The 20990-nt window shown below is 34.3% G+C and overlaps 1 protein-coding gene and 1 non-coding gene across 2 annotated transcripts in view; one reads left to right on the top strand and one right to left on the bottom strand.

Annotated features, from left to right (window-relative positions):
• Positions 1–892: 892 nt before the first annotated feature.
• Trnas-uga (transfer RNA serine (anticodon UGA)) lies at positions 893–974 on the bottom strand. The gene has a single exon. It is a non-coding gene; the product is annotated as a tRNA-Ser (tRNA).
• Positions 975–9905: 8931 nt separating this feature from the next.
• Positions 9906–20990, top strand: part of LOC113404674 (uncharacterized) — a 49900-nt gene continuing 38815 nt past the window's right edge. The window contains exon 1 of the mRNA XM_026645627.2: positions 9906–10099. Within this exon, the coding sequence (XP_026501412.2) occupies positions 10092–10099 (8 nt within the window). The 5' untranslated portion in view covers positions 9906–10091. The remainder of the gene's footprint in view (positions 10100–20990) is intronic.

The following is a 20990-nucleotide window of genomic DNA, read 5'->3' on the forward strand; positions in this document are numbered from 1 at the left end:
TAACGTGAAGTTTAAGTGAAGTGAGATTTGACAAAGAACTTGCCCAATGTTTTCGCTTTCGCGCGGTTATGGATCTGCAGTGGCTTTCTGTAAGAATTCACATCGTATCTCACTCGTGTAGTTTTGACAACCAACTGACGGCGCTACGCGATTTTGATACGTGTATCCTATATATTTTATAATTTTATTATAGTTAATGTCGATTTTCCTTTTAAAGTATAGCTCTGGAAATCGTTTGCTATAAGATTTGCTCATTTATTAAAAATCAATTAAAATGATACGTTACTTGCATTTAAGAGCTTTAGCATTATTGTCTTTCGTGCTGGCCAAATAGAGCAATGAATCATTTCTTGCTCATTTGTGAATTTGTAGCTTATAATCAAAAACAGCCTAACAACAACGAACAACTATGCGTAAGATGTTCAGGTCACAATCACAAATTTACGTTGGTCAATAAAATACAATTGCATTTATATATCCTGCGTGAGTCTCAATAAATATTTTTTTTTATTTTTAAGGACTTAAAGTTAATAATTCTTATGTAAATAAACGATACAGATACTAAATTCATGCTTTTTATCGTCTTTAAGATCTTATATGAGCAAAATGCATTATTTAATAATTTTTTTTTTGGAAGAGTGAAATTTATTAAAAGGCAAAAAATTCAGCAGCGGAATCTAGTAATTAGAAATGGGCCACCCGATGGTAGGTGGTGACCTCCGCCGCCCATAGATATTGACATTATGAGAATTTTAACCCGTCCCTTACGTTATCAATTAAATTTCACGGGCTAACTCATCCTTTAAGCCGGAAACCAACAGTATTAGTTTTGCTGTTTGGCGGTACATCCGAAAAGCACTGTTATAATTCTATTTTTTCAAAAAGAAAGCCTCGCTGAGGACAGGATTCGAACCTGCGCGGGTATAACCCATTGGATTTCAAGTCCAACTCCTTAACCACTCGGACACCTCAGCTGTCGACGATACAATACAATTTATATATAATATTATTTTGGGTAATTGTTTGCACAAGTGTTGGTATGTTATACGTCGTAGTTATGGCAATAGTATAAACAAAGGCAGCAAACCTTATACTTACTTAATCACTTGTTGGTTGTTTGGCTTTGTGCGAGTTCCTCTGGTTTGGTACTGTATGTAGTACTGGTATACTACCAGTACATATATTCTACCGCCGAACATAAGGGACATAATGTCTTAGTTCTCTATGCTGGTGACGTAGGTGATATGAATAATAATTAATATTGACCAATTACCATCAGGTGATCAATTGCCAGTCCGTCCGGACCTCGTCTTAGCTTCACTATGACATAATAAACTTTATCTTCGTCACTGATGAAGATGGTGAGCATCTTTATTGCTGCTAAAACCTTGTCAGTGTGTTTAAAATACTTTTAATAACATTTTTAGGATAAATTACAAACATATTAAGTGGTTTTTACTTTTTGTTAATAACACGACCAACTTGAATCGAGACTAAATATTGTATCTAATTTATGATAAAATAAAAAAGAAAAAAAAAACATTGCAATATTTCTTTCGGTCTAGTCGATAGATTCAACCTACTTCTAATCCATCTTCCTTCCCCCAATCTATTTCTAATCTGAGTAAATATATAAACACTAGTGACCCGCCCCGGCTTCGCACGGGTGCAATGCTGATACTACACAATGTGTTTATATACAACGTTCACAGCATTTATGTCATTAGAAAATACAACCCGCTATGTAAATTTGTAAGAAAATATTCATTTAAATTGCCTGCTGTAAAATGCCATATTGATCTACATTAAATTCACAATGTATTTAAGGTACATAATTGGATAAGATAACAGTTTTTTTGTCAAATGTAACACATTAAATATGTTTTACCGAAACGGTGGCTCATTTTGTACCCATAAGTGTTAACGCTTTTTCTTATACATATCATACAACATTATAAGACGTCGGGGTGGGATGGCGTTACGTGTTACTTGTAACAGATCGTATTTCAACAAAAACGGTTACGGTTGGTTTTTCCAAGTCCTGCAAAACCCCTCCGATTCGATTCGATTCGATTGCAATAAAGCATCGATCCTTGTCAAAGTCAATGATATATACATTTAAAATATTTTCCTTAAATAACATATCCGGTTACAATTAGTATTTGGACCAGTTTTGTTGGCTGTAAGAAAATAAATTTAAAGCTACTCGTATGGAAATAAAACGGATGGTGTATGTACATAAACACCTGAAAAGCATTGCGTGGGGATCAGTCTAGCTTTTGTTTAATCGTTATTAAGCTATGAAGTTTTCTTAAATATAAATTGTTTAAATATAATGTGTCGATATTTTTATATTTTCAGGTAACACATCATTTTGTGAAAAAGTACGTTTTATCGAATCTCATATGGTGATCCATTCCCGTGGTTGTCCACCTGCCTCTCTATTTTAAATTAAAAATATATTTGTGTTATTGCACAATTTAAATAATCCAAAAAGTGATTTGTATTTATTTCGAGGGAAATCCCCTTTTTATTCTAGATAAGCAAATTCCACTTTGGGTATGCTAATTAAGTTCAATTGACATAAAAATCATATTAGTAAACACAAACATCTTTGTCCCTATATTAAATTAAAATAAACCAAATACTTAAGTACTTACTTAATAACTAAACACTTAAGGGTAGGATATTATTGTAGGGAGTATCTATCGGCAATGGGGTAGAATTGTAGCGATGGAATTTTCGGCTAAAATCGAAATCCGACAATTCGATCTTACCCAACTCAACATCCTAATTTTACAACAGGAAATTTTAAGTCACTATTTATGCATTTACACAGTGAATTAAATTACGTATATTAAATACTATATTAAATGATATTTTGGCATAGTAAGTTGAAATATAATGAAAGTAATTTGTATGTAACTGTACCTACTTGTTATGATAGAATTCGTTTCGTGATTGCATTTATTTGAAATTCGACTCCAAGAAATCTGTCTAAGCGTGCGTCAGCGCAAAGGCGACTGTAGGCACAGCAAGTGCGACTAAAATGTAAAATATATTAATGATCGTTGCGTAATCAGATCAATAATAATGAATTTACTTAATATTAAGACTTACTTAAATACGCCTTGTAATTGTGACCTAACATACGATTGCTATTTATTTCAGCCTTCCCATGATTTCTTAGGTCGTGGAATTGGGTTACAGAAAATTTATGTTAAATTATACAACTTTAAATTAATTCTACAAATTTAATTGGCTTTGGATAATTCTTTATATTAATGTTATGTCATAAATGTTTATATGCTAAATAACGTATTAATTTTGCGTTTACTATGAAAATATACCAAATAAAACTGCACCTTACACGAAATATATTCTTTTTTATGATCGTGTCTTCGCAGACGTAGGTATTGTACGCTTTCAGTGTAGGTATTCTGAAGGAAGAAACTCGAAAGTCAACGCATAATACGTAGGTACAGCAGCGTGAAATGTCAATATGTGATACGGCTATAATTACAATTATAAAATTTATAGGATGCACGTATTTAAGTGATGTACCCCTGTAAGTTGGTCATCGACATTTCACATGCGAGATATGGAGTGAATTCTTACAGAATCGCACTGCAGCTCTTAACTGCTCAACCGATCATCATATAATTTTGCACACCAATTCTCAGGGGGACAGGAAAGGAAATAACGTACCCCTGACTTATTTGTCACCACGCGCGGTCGCGCGGAGCCGCGGGTGGAATCTAGTACACAAGAGTAGCTACGTGTTATAGATTAAATAGCACAACTCGTCTTGAATCATAATAATTGTAAGGTCGGTTTGACGTCATAGACGCACGCTCGCTCACAAATATTTCTATTGTTATAAGTCGACATGCATAATCGATTAATAAAACTATAATAATTAGCAATAAATGAACTGTAGTCGAAGTAATACGTAACTCCTTTATCAATTTCTTTTTTATTGTGGAAAGAAAATACCAGAAAAGGCGGAGTGTTTTAGAGGAAATTAAGTTAGGATAGGAAAATGTTTCTTCAATGTATGAAGCTGTTACTTTACTTTTGACTTCTAAATCAAATCAAATCAAATCAAAAATCTTTATTCAATATAGAAGTGTCTAAACTTGCTTATTGATTGTCAAAAATCTACCACCGGTTCGGAATTTAGCACCTCGGACCTGAGAAGAACCGGCGAAAGAAACTCAGCGGGATATATATATATATATATTTTTTTTTTTTTTTTTAGCCTTAAATAATTTATTGACCCGCAATCCTTAAAACTCTTATATTGATAAAGTAGTTTCTAGGAAATACTCATTACACGTAAAAACTGAACTATGAAAACGTTATCTATTGTTAACTGGTTGATATTAAAAAAGGTTGCATAAGATTCAATGCAAGTCAGCGTCAACGACCCGCTGACTCAGGCGGCGGTCACGCCACCATTCGACGTCTAAACAATCCTATTTCTAAAATGATAGTAATGGGTTTAATACGAAATATGCATAATTAGTAATTAAAGGCTATGTTCTCATTTGTTATTATTAAATATTTTCAATTGAATGTATTGACACTTTGAAGTAAATGTATCTTAAAGGAGTAACCTGATTATTATAATATATTTTCTGTTAAAAAAGTAACTTATAATTAGTAAAATTAAAAAACAATTAATTTCCATGTAAATTATCCTAAAAATGAAAAAGGAATAGAAAAAAGATGACGTTTTCTACCTTATATTTTTCTAATTCTCTTAATAATTATTATTAAATTTCAAAGTGAACGTGATTAACTTTTCTAATATATAATATTGGCGTGATTAAAATAGACAGATATATTTATATATAGATGACATTTTCAGAGGAAAGTTCATCTACTTGCCGAGGCGTGCTCTCATCCTGATCGTTTAGCGTCAGGTCGACCGTGAAATTAGCTCTCTAAAATAGTAATCTGCGTCTGAGGCTGAATTACTGTGTGTCACTATGTTATGTAACTCGTAAACCCGTTAATTTTATTATAAATGGAACCGTTGATATTAGTATTTTTATTGATAAAAATGTTATACTAGGAAATGAGCCATCAGTCAGTCCATATGTTTTGTAGTTGGGTTTGTATGTTTCTTAAGGCTAAGTTCTACTTATTTTTATGTATGTAAGTAGATTCTCTTACATAACGCAGGAACACCGGTTGGGCTGAATCTAGTCGAACGTGTGTATAAGGAATACTTTTATACGAAGTAACTTATTCTCATACGCCATTGTATGTATTTTCAAGATATTTCAACTCGTTCCTGTGAAAATTATACGTATTACATGGTTGATTAAATATTATATTAGAATGTTTAGTGGCTTTGAAATACTTATTTGCTTATTATCAGATGTAACTTGTTTACATTTTTTTATAATATTAATACGTAACGCATGATTTACGTAAATCGCGGTACTGATCTGTGTTTTTAAATCAAACATAAGTGCGCGTGCGCAGGGGTCGCGTGCGCCCTGCGGAGCGTGGCGCGAGGCCACACGCGCCGGCAGCGTAACACTGACGAAATAAATTTGGAAACAATTTTGACGGACTTTTGGACAAACTCAGTATGACGGTCAAAGGTTAATTATTGTTACTTGTTGATTAAATAAGCATCGTTCAATTTCGTCTACGGATTATAATTATACTCACAAGGCACTAAGTGATAAATTATGCCGAAGTTTGTAGCCTCAGACCAGTTAAACATGGCTTCAGTAAACTTCAGTAAAAAAATGCAAATATAAAAAAACGACTTTTAGAAAATCTCAAGCTTTTTTTTAATTCTTCCTCACCTTTACTATATAAGTTTAGAATAGTGCCTAGAACACGTGATCTTAACTAAATCTCTGTGGGTTCACTTTTAATTTGTCATGTACTCGGTGGTAAAGGAAAACTTGAATTTACAAGTATTAGATGATTCTACTACATTTGTATCCGCCAAATCGCGATGTAACAGCGTGGTGGAATAAGCTCTAAACCGTCTCGCCACAAAGAGGAGGCTTGCCTAGCAGTGTGACATTTACAAACTGTTGCTTTAATTATTTATATATTTTATTTATTTATTATTATTTACCATAAAATATATATTAAAAACTTTACCTTTTATGATATATAATGTAAAAGCTCAGATCGCAGTAAATTTAATTTATAGGAAAATACTTTATTTGTGTCGGTTCACAATCTCTTGAACCGCAGTGGTCGTATATGAGAAGATCCGGCAAGTAACAACGCCGTGTTTTTAATTCTCATACTGATACTAATTCCAAGTCCTTTTATGATCTATACAATTTTTATCCAGTATAATTGGCTGTATATAGCTGAAGTAAATATAAGTAATTTAGTAAATGAAAATTATAAGAACTACGAATACAAAAGCACATCACAAGAGAACTTAGGAAACCTTCAGTATTGTTTTTCAATCAACGATTCCTAATGTAACTCTTAAATAAAATTGTATTTATTGAAGATATAAATACCGAATCTGGCTTCTAGACCTTTTGAAAATAAATAAGATCATATTAATTTTAAGTATAAATCTCTAGCTTCATCTGGTCTCCGAAAAATGTAGTGTTGCCAGCGTGTCGAAGCCGCCTCAGCAATGTGCAGCCGATGTTTTTCAAGTGTTTATGTGCTCTATAATATGTTTTACATACTTATAGTCTTAGATGTTATCAAGTAACCACCTATCTTCCGTTACAAAGACCTAGGCAGACCTCCGGAGCGATGTATCAACACACATTGCAGACGTGTTCCGTGTAATCAATACGGATGGGCATCTCGACTGCGACCGCACTCGAGATCACATTACAAAATACCCCAGTGGCATGGGAATTCGAATCTATACATCAATGTAGCCGTATCTCGGTGTCTGGATAAGGAATACTTTCAAGATATTTAACATGTTGGGGTGATAAAATGACACTACCATCAGTCAGTACTAGCCAAAATCAAAATATTATTTTTAAAGTAAAAGATGGGAGCAGAATTCAACAAATATTTTTTGATTAATCTTATTTAGGGATTTATGTAACGTTCATGTATATCAGAGCCACATCTTGGCTTTTATTTTCGTCTCATAGCGGCTCTATATTGGCGACATATATATCCACTAAACTGCATTAGAGCAGCGTGCTGAAATAAACTCGAAAAGTCTGGACCTTGGCTCAGCTGTTGATGTTGCTGATTCAACGGCGATATGCTGCTAGCATTCCAATACCTATTCACGCAGTCATGGTTTGCATAGTGCTTTTAATTTTTATTCGTATACCTATACCTAAGGCACAGTATAAATAATTCTGATGTAAACAATATTTATAAAACTTCTCGTTGACATACATATATAGGTACGTTCTACGCATATTTTTCTTTTCCATTTGCGTCTTTGCGATCCCACGTCAACACGGCTTACACGAAATTATATTTCTTTACATAGTATTTGCGGTTAAGCTGAATGAGCCGCAGGGAAGTATGTGGTATTTAATCAGTAGTATTGCAAGTTATTAGAGTGATTTCCTTCCATCGCATCTACTCATGGTAAGCACTTACTCGGCTGCAACAAAGTTACGACCCCTTAAATTGTTGTACTCCGGTTAATAGTAATGCAATACATTCCGACGTCTTACAGTCAGAGTTCTCAATGAGTAACTGTGGCTCTCAATTATATACTCGACCACATTTTAACAAATTGAATACAAGAAACCATTCCTCGTTCATATGAAAGGAAGTCAGTAAAACCTTTAGTTCTTTCGAAAAATATATGTGTGTAATTTTCAAAATATGAACATATTATATAAATATTTCCAAAGTGTGCAGGGTACTGAGTAACTAATATTCTTCCGATCGATTCCGGAAGCGGCGGCCTTTCTCAGTTTAACCAAATGCGCTCGAGAAAATATTAAAGTGCTACAAGTATGTGCGGAAGCTCGGGTGTAATCTCATCACGATACTCACATCATACGATGAGGCGACTATTCGACACGAGCGAAGACTGTTTTAGCGCACGACCAACGGCTTTGCTTTCCGAGGGGGACTAAACCCATTTCCAAACTCTGGTCTGTTCCTGAGCATCTAATGAAAGATAATACCCTTTTTTTTACTTAAATTGACCGTAGGTTTAGCTCAGTATTAGAAAATCAATAGGTTTTTCTGTGCAGAATCTATACTCCGATCTCGTAGGAGAAGGAAACTTGGAAACGCACGTGCCTGAAATAAGTCAACTCGTTAGATAAAGTATATAAGCTATAATGAGACTTAATAAATCTGATTTCCAAATTATGAAAAGCAAAGATAATGAGATTAATATACATCCATGGTACAATATTCGCTGCCTGTGAGGGAATGCGATCCAGCCCTCACTGACGGCTGCTGCCGTACTTGAACTAGTCGCAGAGCTTGTTTATGTCTAAACAATTTATGAGTATAATTACTTATTCTATAATTGCGGATATTAGGTGTACATATAATGCGTTAAATATTTGTAATAATACAAGTAGACAGTGTATTTGTATTATTCTGATCTCGGACACGAGTTTCCATTGAGGTCGGTTTACTTTATAAATATTTTATTAAAGAATGCAATTTAAGTTGGGCGAAATACTTAATAAAATAATACATATAATCAAATTGGCGTGTATTTTTGTAATATTAAAGTAACCGCTTTTTACTAAATGCATATGTACGTATACACAGTACATATACCAAAATATTTTTTTTTTCAATTTTTGTCCGTCTGTTTGTTTGTTCCGGCTAATCTCTGGAACGACTCACTGTGACAAGTGATTTTGACGGCACTTTCACTGGCAAATAGCCAGTGAAAGTCCCGTCAAAATCACTCGAGCTGATGTAATAAGGAGTAACTTGGGCTACAACAGTATTTTTATATTTTTATTTAATTTTAAACGCGCACGAAGTCGCGGGCACGACTATAGTATTTAATACAAGTTAACTTCCATCACTTCTGCGCCTGGGTTGCTGTAACATCGAATTATGAGTGACGGAATAGTGTGTCTTTTTAGCACACAGACGTGCACTGTAATATTTAATGTGTTGTTTTGACAGATTCATACAAAAATCATCAGAGATTAAATAAAAGGACAATATTTAAAAAAATATATTTTTTCTCAAATATAAAAGAAAAAAAAGGAAATTGTATATATATTACCTATATATATTACCTATTTATAATTAAAAAAATTATGAATAGATGAATTTGTGGATTACTGTTTTTTCTTGTTTTTTATGTCATTAGGTATGATGCGTTTGGAATCTACCTACATCGATTAGTCGGTAACTAAAGATGTGCAAGACATGTTTACAAACAAAATGTGGAGATTTCTTCAACAAAAATCATAAAATACTCGCATACGAGACAAGGGTCAGACACGCGTATTAGTGTAAATATATTCTCAATACGTATATTAGTTCTTAATAGTTTAAATTGCATTTAATACCAAGACATAAAATTGAAGTATTATCGATACATATTTTAAGTATTTATGTTTTTGTGAACTGGAATCTGAGTTCGGACTCGTCGCTTGAAAGCTCTCCGTTAACCTTAATGTTGTTTCTGCTCAGTCGCTCTTTATTTAAATAAACAATACTGGTATTTCTGTCAAGTGACAAAATAGTTATCCAGATACGTAAAAGCGCATCTAGTACCTAAATGGGTGCGAAGTAATTGAAATGATTTACATAATATATCCCACGTTGCTTTAACTTGCATTCATTTACATTAATATATTCATTGCAATTAGAAATTAGGTAGGTGTCGATGACCTCCGTAGTGATGAGTCTGATCGCAAAATCCGCACTCCGCAAAATGCAGGTCGCGCTGCATGGAAGGCCGTTTCCGCGCAGCGCACTCGGCCTCAGCGACCCGCGGGCCCGCACTCGCGCCCCAGCTCTCGCCGCGCCCGCACGCGATGGCCGCGCCCTGATCGAACCGTCGTGCCACTCGTGCTACCCGTACCGCCCGCGCCAACCGTGCCAACCGCGACACCCGTGCCAACCAGAAACGCGTGTGCTGTGACTTATAAGCCATTCAGTACCTCTCGAGCATGAGCCGGTAAGTTGACATTTCACCTTGTTTGTGTCCCCGGCGTCCCGAAAAATCGCAACTGCGCCTCTCGATTCCGGGCTGCTTCTTTTTCTCTAATGATTAATTTTCGCGTGCAAAATTCGTGTTAGGAAATCGACAGGTAAATATATATGAGTCTTTCAATGAATACTTCGCGCGTTTAATATTTCGCTGCACAAATTGTTAATATAATTTCAGTAATTGGACGCTCGCTGTCACAATAGCTCATGTTGTTGGTCTCGGATGACAGGAACGTGTGAGGAAACGGTTCGCGGCACGCCGGCGGCTCGTATGCGTCTATCGATATTAATCATTACATAACGATACAAACCATCAACTTACGTCTGCGTATCCAACAAACGAATGACCTGGTATACGTTTTTAAATCATTTAAGATGAATTACAGATTACGCGTAGACAAAAAGATTTGTAACGTGAGATTGTGTCGCTGGTATCATACACTCGTGATTAGCCAGCGATCTCGTAGATCCGCGAAGGCTGCGCCGGCGCAGTGCGCACGCGTTGCAGCGGCGAATTTTAACTAGTGATGTAATGACCTCTGACAGTTTTTGTAAAGAAAAAAACAATAAGAATTGACGACTGACGGTATTTACGTGTCTCGATTATATTCAATACACTATTTCAATATGTCACAAATCCTGTAATATTGATTTCGATTCACGTTTACATAAAAAGAGGTTCAAAAGTGTACCAAAAATATGTTTTTATTTAAATTCAATATAATTTTATCTGTTATTTTTATCTTATATTTTTTATTAATTATAATATTTAAATTAGGAGATAGGCACTTAGTTTATTTTATAATTATATTTTATTCGTTTAAAAGTTTTGAACTTTAAAGTATAAATAAAGACTAAGTTACTTAAGAAGAATTTAGAAGTAATGAATTGAGTGCTTTCAAGTTATATATTTTGACATAATTATAAATATGATATTAAAATAATTTAATATATATTATGTGTTTAAAATGTATAACAGTAGTTTACCATTAGATTTGATCGGATTTGCTTTATACAATAAACTTGTTGAGTCTTATTGACTAAATTTACTATTTAAGATATTGTAGCTTCTGATGGCACTAAACTTCGACGGTCGTCTAAAAGTAAAATACTAGACTGATCACTGTTGCTATATCTGCATCTCCCGACTGCAAAGCTATAATCGCGTTTATATAACAGTCGGCCACTGAGCTGTAGGATGTCCGCGACCACTACATAGTAACATGACAGGCCCTCGAGATCGACTATGACGTTGATCTCCGCCTAAGGAAGGATGCGTCCGCGCGCCATTATTGTATGCAAATAGACATTGCATATTGTATTTAATACTGAAAAGAAATTGGCCGTGACGTGCTCAACTGACATATGTCGATAAATCGCTTATGCAATTAAAATAGTACAATTTAACGCCGGCGCTGTCGCCTCGCGAATACCAAGTTTTTGGTGCGGTGTAGAACGCGGATACTTGCGTAATGTAATTGTTGGCGCGCCCGCTGAATCGCGACCATCTTTACACGACGCGACGGCGGTGTAGTCTAGGAGATGGCGGTGCTACGAAATGTTATTATATTCCTAATATATCGTGTTACAAGATATGTTTTATTAAGACACTGCTTATTCAAAACTTAATAGGGATTTATATAGGGAAAATAGAATTGATGCCCGCTTGGTGAGATTTGAGCCATACTTTTATTTGGGTGGCTTGCCAACCGACCTAATGCTCAACTTTACCCTACCGGGACGAAGCATATCTTAGGTACTCTGGACTAAATTGTTATATTTAATAAATAGCTATAAGCCTTAAATGTGTTCTGCACCACAGAAACAACTAGGTGGGGTAAAATGTTTTACATAAATTGAAGTTTTTAAATTTACCCTAGCTGCTCATCTGGCTCACGTATCCCAGACGCGTCGTCGCTAGGGCGCGATGTCGCGTGTCGCGCGGATGTCGCAAGTCGCGGCGCTTGTCTCGTAGCTGCGTCCGCGCACTCAGAATTGCAATTAGACGACGACAAACTCCTTAGCAACAGATAACGACGAACACTCCGGCCTCGCCGACACTCATAAGCCACTAATCGTCGCGACCCGTACACACTTGTTATTTTTAATGATATGCCTCGTTATTTTCTTGTTATATATTTTCATATTTCACAGTTAACGATAAGGTAAGACAACGTAAGCTTTGTCGTTGACTTGATGTAACCGATATTACTCAATTCTTCTAACTTACGTTTTTAGCCGAAGCGCGCCTCCGTCTTTCATTTGAAAAATTGGTTTCAAATCGTTAATGGATCATTAGACTACATATTTTTAAAAAATTCTTTTAAAGTTCACTAGTTTAGTCGTAATGATGTAACAGATAGATAAAGTTATCCTCGTAATACATATGTAATTATAATATTGGATTGGAAAATGGTGTACTTGGTAATGAATGGATAGGTTAGGTTAGCTACATGGCCTGTTTGGTAGAACTGGATAAATATAAAAATCCGAGTTGGGAAAGCCTGTCGTCGAGCTGGTTCGCCTTTGTTCTCGTTTTTTTATCTTTTTCAGGCAGATTTATATCAATAAGTGAGTGCGTGACAGGATTATGATTTGAGTATAATTACGCAACGTTATTAAAAACATTACAATTATTGTCGAATGGATAATTTAAAATATATGCAGTATAGTCGACGTATGAGTTGAAGAGTCTGTGAACTCATTTCACGTTCCAATAATATTTCCTCTGAATTATTATTATAAAATTTACCTTATTGCAAAATATTTAATGTTACTACAAATGTATTTACATAAACATTATTAACATTAATGCCTTAACTATGAAAAGTTACGTTAGTTAGTTAAAGTAGTTAACATTATATTTAATTTTATTTGATTACTTACATTAAATATTGTTGTTGTGTTTATGATTCGATGTTTTGATTACTTATAAAGTGAATTAAATGAAAACATTTTCATATCTCTCAGCTAACTGATTATTTCAAATAAAACTCCACCGTCAAAACCGCGAGTAATGATGCGAGTAGTTTTAAATTAAAATATATTTTGCTTGGGGTTTGTCCGGTAGTGGATAGGAAAGTTTCAGTCGATAGATAGATAGATTGACAGATAGCATATTAGTCTGAAATCTATCAGAGTGAAAGTACGAACAACATGTTGCGTAAAGATTCATGCTCAGTAGTTTGGTAACGCGACAATTATATGATTATCTTGTCTTGTGAGATTTGGACGATACCTTACTGCTCTTGCTGAATGAAAATTTCAACGATTACCCACTGGTAACGTATATTTATGTTCTACTATTGCTTCATTTTACTTAATTTTGTTTCAAATCTTGAATATAACGACGTTTATTGTAATTTTAATTGTTCAATGTATACAATTGCTATGGCCGTTACGAATTTAATGGAATTTTGCGGTGAATAATTTATATCTTTATCTAAAAAGTATCTTTGAGGATACACATACTTTTTTCTTACGATGGCGAAGATTCATATTGTGCTCATAATTATGTTTGGGCTAAAAGAGAATTGTGTATTTTAATATTCTTTTACTGTTGTCTGGACACGTGAACTTATTATGTGTGGGACAGACATGACGATCAGCTGGTTACCCATCACGATTATTGATTTCGTTGTTGCTATATATAGCCTGTGCATTATAAACCAAACACTCCTTATCGATAAACAAGCAATTATAAACCATCAGCGCTGACTTATAAGACTTGAAATTGAACAAATGAATGCATAATGTCTCTCAAATCGTGAAGCTTCTCCACTTTCCTTGGGCACACGATTGGAATAATCAATCTCCGTGTTGGTATGCGCGTACGCACGCTGCTTGACAGACACACATTCAAATACAAATGCAGTGTTAACAATCATACATAAATAATTGGAAAAGTACAACTTATAATATCTTTTCATTACGACTAAAGTCAATCGTCAAGCAGTTGCAAAATGCAAGCGACAACTGATACACACTAAAGTCAATAATAACGTTCGATATATGTGTCGTGTCAAGTACTAATTATATAAAATAAGCTCGAGTAATAATGTTTTATTGTATCTATCTATTCTATATTAGCGCACTCTCTATTCTCCTCCCTCTCGTCGTCCTATGGGAGGGTAATTCGACATAACCGTAGAGACGAACAGTGTGTTAATTATATTCTAAATTCAAATATTAAAGAAATCGATTTTATCATTTGAAACGGATACACGCTTTGTCGCTAGTTCTATGTCTATTACAAATATCTTCGTCCAAATGGAGAACAGATTTTAAATGTCATAAAAGAGTGTATCCAAAAAAGATCAATAAAATCGTTTTCACTGCTAAACCTTAAATAATGCCTTCAAAAGTTTGCGTGAAACGTACGTTCCGTCGAAATCTTTAAACTACATAGTTAGTCGGCGTTAGCAAAACCAATGCAAATTAAATCTGTTTCGATATGGACTTGTTTATTTTTATTTACGGACTCGGTCCTATGTGCTGCACGTGAATGTTGAATTCCCTCGATCCTTTTTTGCCGAGCGAAGCGCGTGGGTAACAGCTAGTACATGTACAAATTCGTAGATAGTTCTTGTAACAGTTCTGCCGATTGCATAATATAGTAAGATCACAATACCATTTCCAAGTAAGAGTTCCTCAGATACTTTCTTTGAGTATTACGTGTAGACTTTATGGGGTAATTTAGCGGCTTAATGGTTCGTCTGAGTTGCTTTCTCACAAGACTCGGCCCAGCGTCAGCTGATATTGGCGAGTAGGAAGTAAGATGTATGTCTTCGCTAATACTTGTAGAATTTTTGTAAGTTTTCAGTGATTCAGTCGACGGCACAGATACAGTTATTCAAAAGTACATATAAAATATTGTGTACACTTCTTCTTTAAATATAATAAGGAAAAATGTAATAAAATGAATTGGCATTTTCATAAATACACGAGTGTAAGTCATATACCTTTGTTATGAAATATATTTCTGAAAATGTCGATTCCATTTAATACCCATTTTATTATATTCAACTCATCAATATTCGTTGTAAAACCTTCAGCGAAGGAAATTTGCAAAATATAATACATGAGCCGGCTCATCTCTCCACCGGTCGACCTCTCGTGCGACCGTGAAACCGCGGCGTGGCGGACTCCCTCGGTCAATGCACACTCGTACTTTATGTCGGTAATCGATGACGTTGCTAACAATGCCAGACACTACTGTTCAGTTGGCATGCCCTTTTTTGTGGCATGAAGAATCGCTTTTGAATTTATAAGTTTTTTTTTTGTCCAAAACATTTTAACGTTTAAATTAATCATTTTATGTATATAATACATACATATATTTTACCACCAAGTAGCACTACCATGGTATTGTTGTGTTTTGGTTTGAAGGGCGAGTGAGCCAGTGTAACTAGAGGCACAAGGGACCTAACATCTAACGGCGATGTAAGGAATGGTTAAAAATTTTTTCGGTGCCAGTGTCTATGGGCTGTGATAATCAGTCCGTCTATTTATACTTTATGAAACTTGTATGGCAATTTATACTGATACGTTTTTAACGTCAATCATGGTTAAACTAATAAATCATTCAATGAATAAACGAAATGAAAGGCTCAGTCGTTTGCAGACAGAACCATCCGAGTCGCTGTGACAAGAAAATGTGTGTCATAATGATTCATAAGAGCTCAGGCTGCGGCCGACGACGTGACTCACACAGGCGGACGTCCGACTGTAGTCTGTGCACACAATAAATGCAAGGGTTTCAAAACAAGGATTCTCGGAGCATTCGTTGCCATTTAGATATAGGAAGATACTAGATATGGTTCAAACCATCATTATAATCTATACTAATATTATGAGTGCGGAAGTAACTCTGTATGATTGTTACGCTTTCACGGCTAAAGCATTGAATCGAATTTGATGAAATTTGGCAAGAACCAAGCTTGAGCCCCAAGAGAGGAATGGATACACACTCGAAACGCAGCTGGGTCGTTGTGTCAGTAGAAAAATTACGTTTCGATTCAATTTCGACAAAACTATAATTTTTATTGCTTATATTACTATTAGTATAAATTTAAGCAGTTCTAACTGGATATAAATGTTAATTTACCTTTAAATATGTTCATTAGGAACTATTTTTATTAAATAAAGAATAATTTTATGAATAATAAAAAGAAGGAATTAAGATTAATTCTTTTTTTATTTAATTGTTCATTTATTGTATATCGCGTAATGCTAAATTATTTAGTTACCACTTGAGAAGTAGGTCGGATGCAAAATTATTTGATCATGAACATACAAAATATTCCAATATGCCAGATGAGCTAATAATAACTACTAATAAGGAGGTCTTTAATAAATAAAAATATTACTGTTCTTAGGTTACAACTAAGATTTAATGAGCAGAAAGGCGACCTGGATTCCTAGATACATGTTTTAGTTCAAGGTGAAGTTTGAGCAGGTGGAGCGCACTGGGTCATTGTGTTTGAGAGACATCCACGTTAGACTCATCATCCATTAGAAGCAAAGCGAGACGGATTTTTTTGCTTCAATGCTACAACTGAGTCTGTTGTTTCAAACAATAAACTCCGTTTGTAATTAATGTTTAATCCATTTTAGATATTTATATAATATATAAAGTATGTTTCTATATAAATAAATCAATTTGTTAAATGACGATTCAAAAGTGCTTGTAAAAGCCTACTTGAATAAAGTATATTTTGATTTTGATTATAAATATAATATTTTATAATTAACGTTCGAAATAATATTAGTGTACTCATAATATGAATTTTAGGAATAAAGACTTATTTCGATTCAATTTCTGGGAATGTAGGTACACGCTGTTTGTTGCTAAAATTTATAAATAAAAGGAAATTAGAATTTGTGTGCAAGAGGTTGAGGTTGTAATAGGATTAGTGAGTTGGGAATAAAACAATCGCTTCCTGGTTGTTTGTTTCTTATATTTAAAATTGAAAACAGTTATGGTTTAAAGAAAACGCTCCGCTGATTTTTTTTCGGTGATCCTTCTCTTATTTTCCAAATCGGTGGTAGTTTTTACTCTATTAACACTTTATTATTCGTCATAAATGAAATAAAGCATATCTTAATGTGTCATGTCGTGAAATTGTGAACATCAGAAACGAATTAAATCAGCTCTTGTGTTTCTTGACACCTGGTAAATTAAGCGTCGTTTAAATCTGACTTGTTGTGCTCACAATAAGCAAATAGAATTCGATTATTTTCAACTTTAATCATGAGATGGTATACACCTGTGCTGATGTGCTCTGTGACCCGTGACCTGCTTCACCCCACATCTAATCACACGCTGAAATGAACACATTAATCAGATGGGTTTTTCATTTGTTTACACGCCTTTTTATAGCAGAGTATTTTTAATTTTAGATTTTTTTAAAGGAGCGTCACGTAAAATCATTTTTTTAATTTAGATGACTCTTAGATGTGTTATGACCGGACATTCAAGATATCGCTTCGTTTAATATCCATTTAAAATATATTTTTAAAATTAAACTTTAGAAGAGCTTGTTATAAATGTAGTGCGTTTCGACATGAAACATTTTATAATCATCATAAAAAGAGCCTCTTTTTATTTAAACGTTTTATATTAAACTTTGTGGGCGGCATTTATAACTCAGTAGGAATATAAAAGTTTATTGAAAATTTGTTTCATAATGACGTTTCAAAACAGCAATGGTCGTACTCGAGTCGAGTCCAGCGTGAAACTACCCTCGTAGTCTGTCTTTTAATCTTTCGTATATATTCTATTGCTAAAGCTATTATATACACAATAGATACTCATTAATATTAGTAACGTAAACTGTCGGCTTACACGTAACAGTTACGTATTTATAGAATACTGCCATTGTTTTGTCCTTAAACAATGTTTGCTCATTCCACGCGTAGTACGATTTGTTATTTTCCTAATTTATTCCCATAATTTAAAATGTAATATTACTTTTACGCTCGGTATGTTATAATCTTTCCTTTCTAAGGCATCATGGTCATTAAATAGCATTCGTATTGAAAATATAGTTTTAGGGTTTATCTTTAAAGTGGACATGCCTTCGGGATAAGTGTATAAGGATATCTTTTATAATATGTAATTCAAAATATTGTTTCTATGTCGAAGTTATTGTGCCATATCTAGTAAATATATCAAATAATTTTCAATGTCAGAGATTTGCTGGCCGTGGTTTTAATTTAAAACCGTTACGTAGGTCTTTACGAGAGCTTTCAATCAATGCATCAGAGTACCGTTACGGGCACTCGCGGGCCTCGAGCTGCGCTGGCGTGTGAAAGTGCGACACTTTCGCGTCTCGCTGCGCCCGCGCCGCCGCAGCCGCGCCGTCCGCCACCCTGCCGTGACCTTGTCTCCATGCCGCTGAACTAATAACCGAAATAATTTATGTGTTTTATATTTCATCCTAGATTCAGATTTATGAGTTTATTTTGACAATAACAATAATCTTAAATGTTTTAATCTCCGACGCCGTCTTTGTTTAAATTAATTAATTTAAAACAGTAATCTAATAACTTAATTAAACTTAGTAATATACAGAATTGCTATTACATATGAATGTTAACCTTGTTCAAATATGCGTTATTTATATATCATATTGTTAATTTGTTTTGGATAATAAACCGATAACAATAAATAGTTTTTATAATAAATTTGTAAATAATATAATCAGCTTGGTAATAAGTGGTCACCACTGTCCACAGATATTGACGCCGTAAGAAATTTTAACCATACCCTTACGACAACAATGCGCAACCAACCTTAGAAACTCATCATAATATTATCTTTGATTCATGATTTGACTCATGACGAGTATTCTCCATCGATTTGACAGATTGGTTTTCGTTTGTGCTAGTTCCTTGGCGCTGTAGCATCAATTAATAATCTTTCGTATTAAATGTCATATCTTAAGTAAAAATAATTATTCTAATTGCACAGTTCCTGTCCGATTCTCCGATGATATCGATGGAAGTTTTAGACTAAATTTTTAGACTAAAAATATTATATTTATCAAAAGTCTACTTAAGTTTTAAATATGATTGAGGTTTTCAGTACAAAATCTGTTGATGAAATATACCTACCAGATAATTTTAACCGTGATCATTGCAGAATTCCATACGATTTATATAAACGAGAGAAAAATGTCAACTAGAAGTTACACATCAATATGTTAAATAAATTACGAATCAAGGTTTAAGCGAAGACTCGTCACAAGCAGGAACAAACACCGCACGCTCCGACTCGTCAATGTGGTTTATTTTTCTAACAAGATGACAATCAACCTCCGACGTCCAATTAGTATGTTTAGGAGCGTCCCGTTAGAACGTTTTCAGGAAACTGTGACTAACGCTGGGTTTTCCTCACAATTAGCGTTCAACCTCAATACATATCAATTTTAAATCTTATTTTAATGTATATCATACTAAATAAATTCGCCTTGACGGAGCCTTCACTCATGGTTATGATTAGTGGAAAACACGCAAACATATCTATATTGAAATGAATTTCGAATGCCAATCTAAGCACGTATAATAAAACTAGCGAAGTTTTATCTTCGTTTAATATCAGCCCTGGTGCGTTTTTTAAATGTATTTTAAAGAGACGCACAATATTCTGAAACAATGTGAAGCATCTATGGAGCACATAAACACATAAATTAAGGACGTATGTGTATAATACGTAGGACGTACTCTTTTTAAATATATTTTAAGAAGGCAGACGAGTGAATCGTCGTACTAGACACGGCGATAAAAACATTACGCGGAAACCGACATATGTTGGATGAAAATCTGCCGCTTGTGTATCCAACCCACAAACCCGTATAGGACCGGACAGGACCAGCCCGGCTGTGGGTCATTTAGAAGCTGTAACTTTTTTACTTAATTCACATGTGACCATTAATAACGATTACTAAATATCGTGCTCACGTAGCGTATGTATTATTACATATACTTCATTTTTAACAGACTATAATTGCGTTTCCATTTAATAAATAGACATACAGACACAATTTAACTCTTCTGTCTCCGAAGTCTTACTTTTGCTCTTTACAAACAACAAGGGCCTACGGGCATTATAATTCTGTAATTCTTCACATTGTAATGCAGTTCTTGTTAAAAGGCAAAGCAGGCTCAGGTAAGAGCTATGCGGAAGATTCATCTCAGGAAGTTCACTTAGTGATACGTTGTTTATTGTTAAAAACTTATCACTGTACTGTATTTTACGATACTTTTAACAATATTCAATGTACGTGTTTTTATAATAACAAGTTACCAAAAGAAATAATATGACGTTTATTTCGAAGTTTTAACTTGTACATTTGTTTAATGTAATTTTTATTATATTTTCCAATAACATATTTCGTGTATGACTGATATATACTCATACAATTTACATATTATGTTGTGTAAAACATATCGTCCATTAAGAGTTACTGACGTATGTTTATTAAATATTTTCACCAGTGATTTGATATCCGCTTAATTTAATATCGTGACGTAGATTGTGATTACTATTATAATTAGACTTTTTTTACATTCATATTATATTCAAAAGGCACCAAAATTCTACCAAATTCTAGGCAAATAGAAATGGAACCAGTAATACTACAAATAACTCAGTTCTCTGGTGATAAAATGCCGTTCTACTCGTACTATCTGCATCTTGTAGATTTAGTCGTCTGGAATTTGCTCTACTTTGATGCCATCAATATCGGTCAATTAGCTTTTGAGAATAACCGTAAGTCGCAGTCACGACTTTTACTGCAATCTTTTTGGTCATACTTCTTTGTTGTTTTGAGCAATCATTTACATTCTTATTGTTG

The sequence above is a fragment of the Vanessa tameamea genome, chromosome 8, assembly GCF_037043105.1.
Source record: "Vanessa tameamea isolate UH-Manoa-2023 chromosome 8, ilVanTame1 primary haplotype, whole genome shotgun sequence".
Lineage (NCBI taxonomy): Eukaryota > Metazoa > Arthropoda > Insecta > Lepidoptera > Nymphalidae > Vanessa > Vanessa tameamea.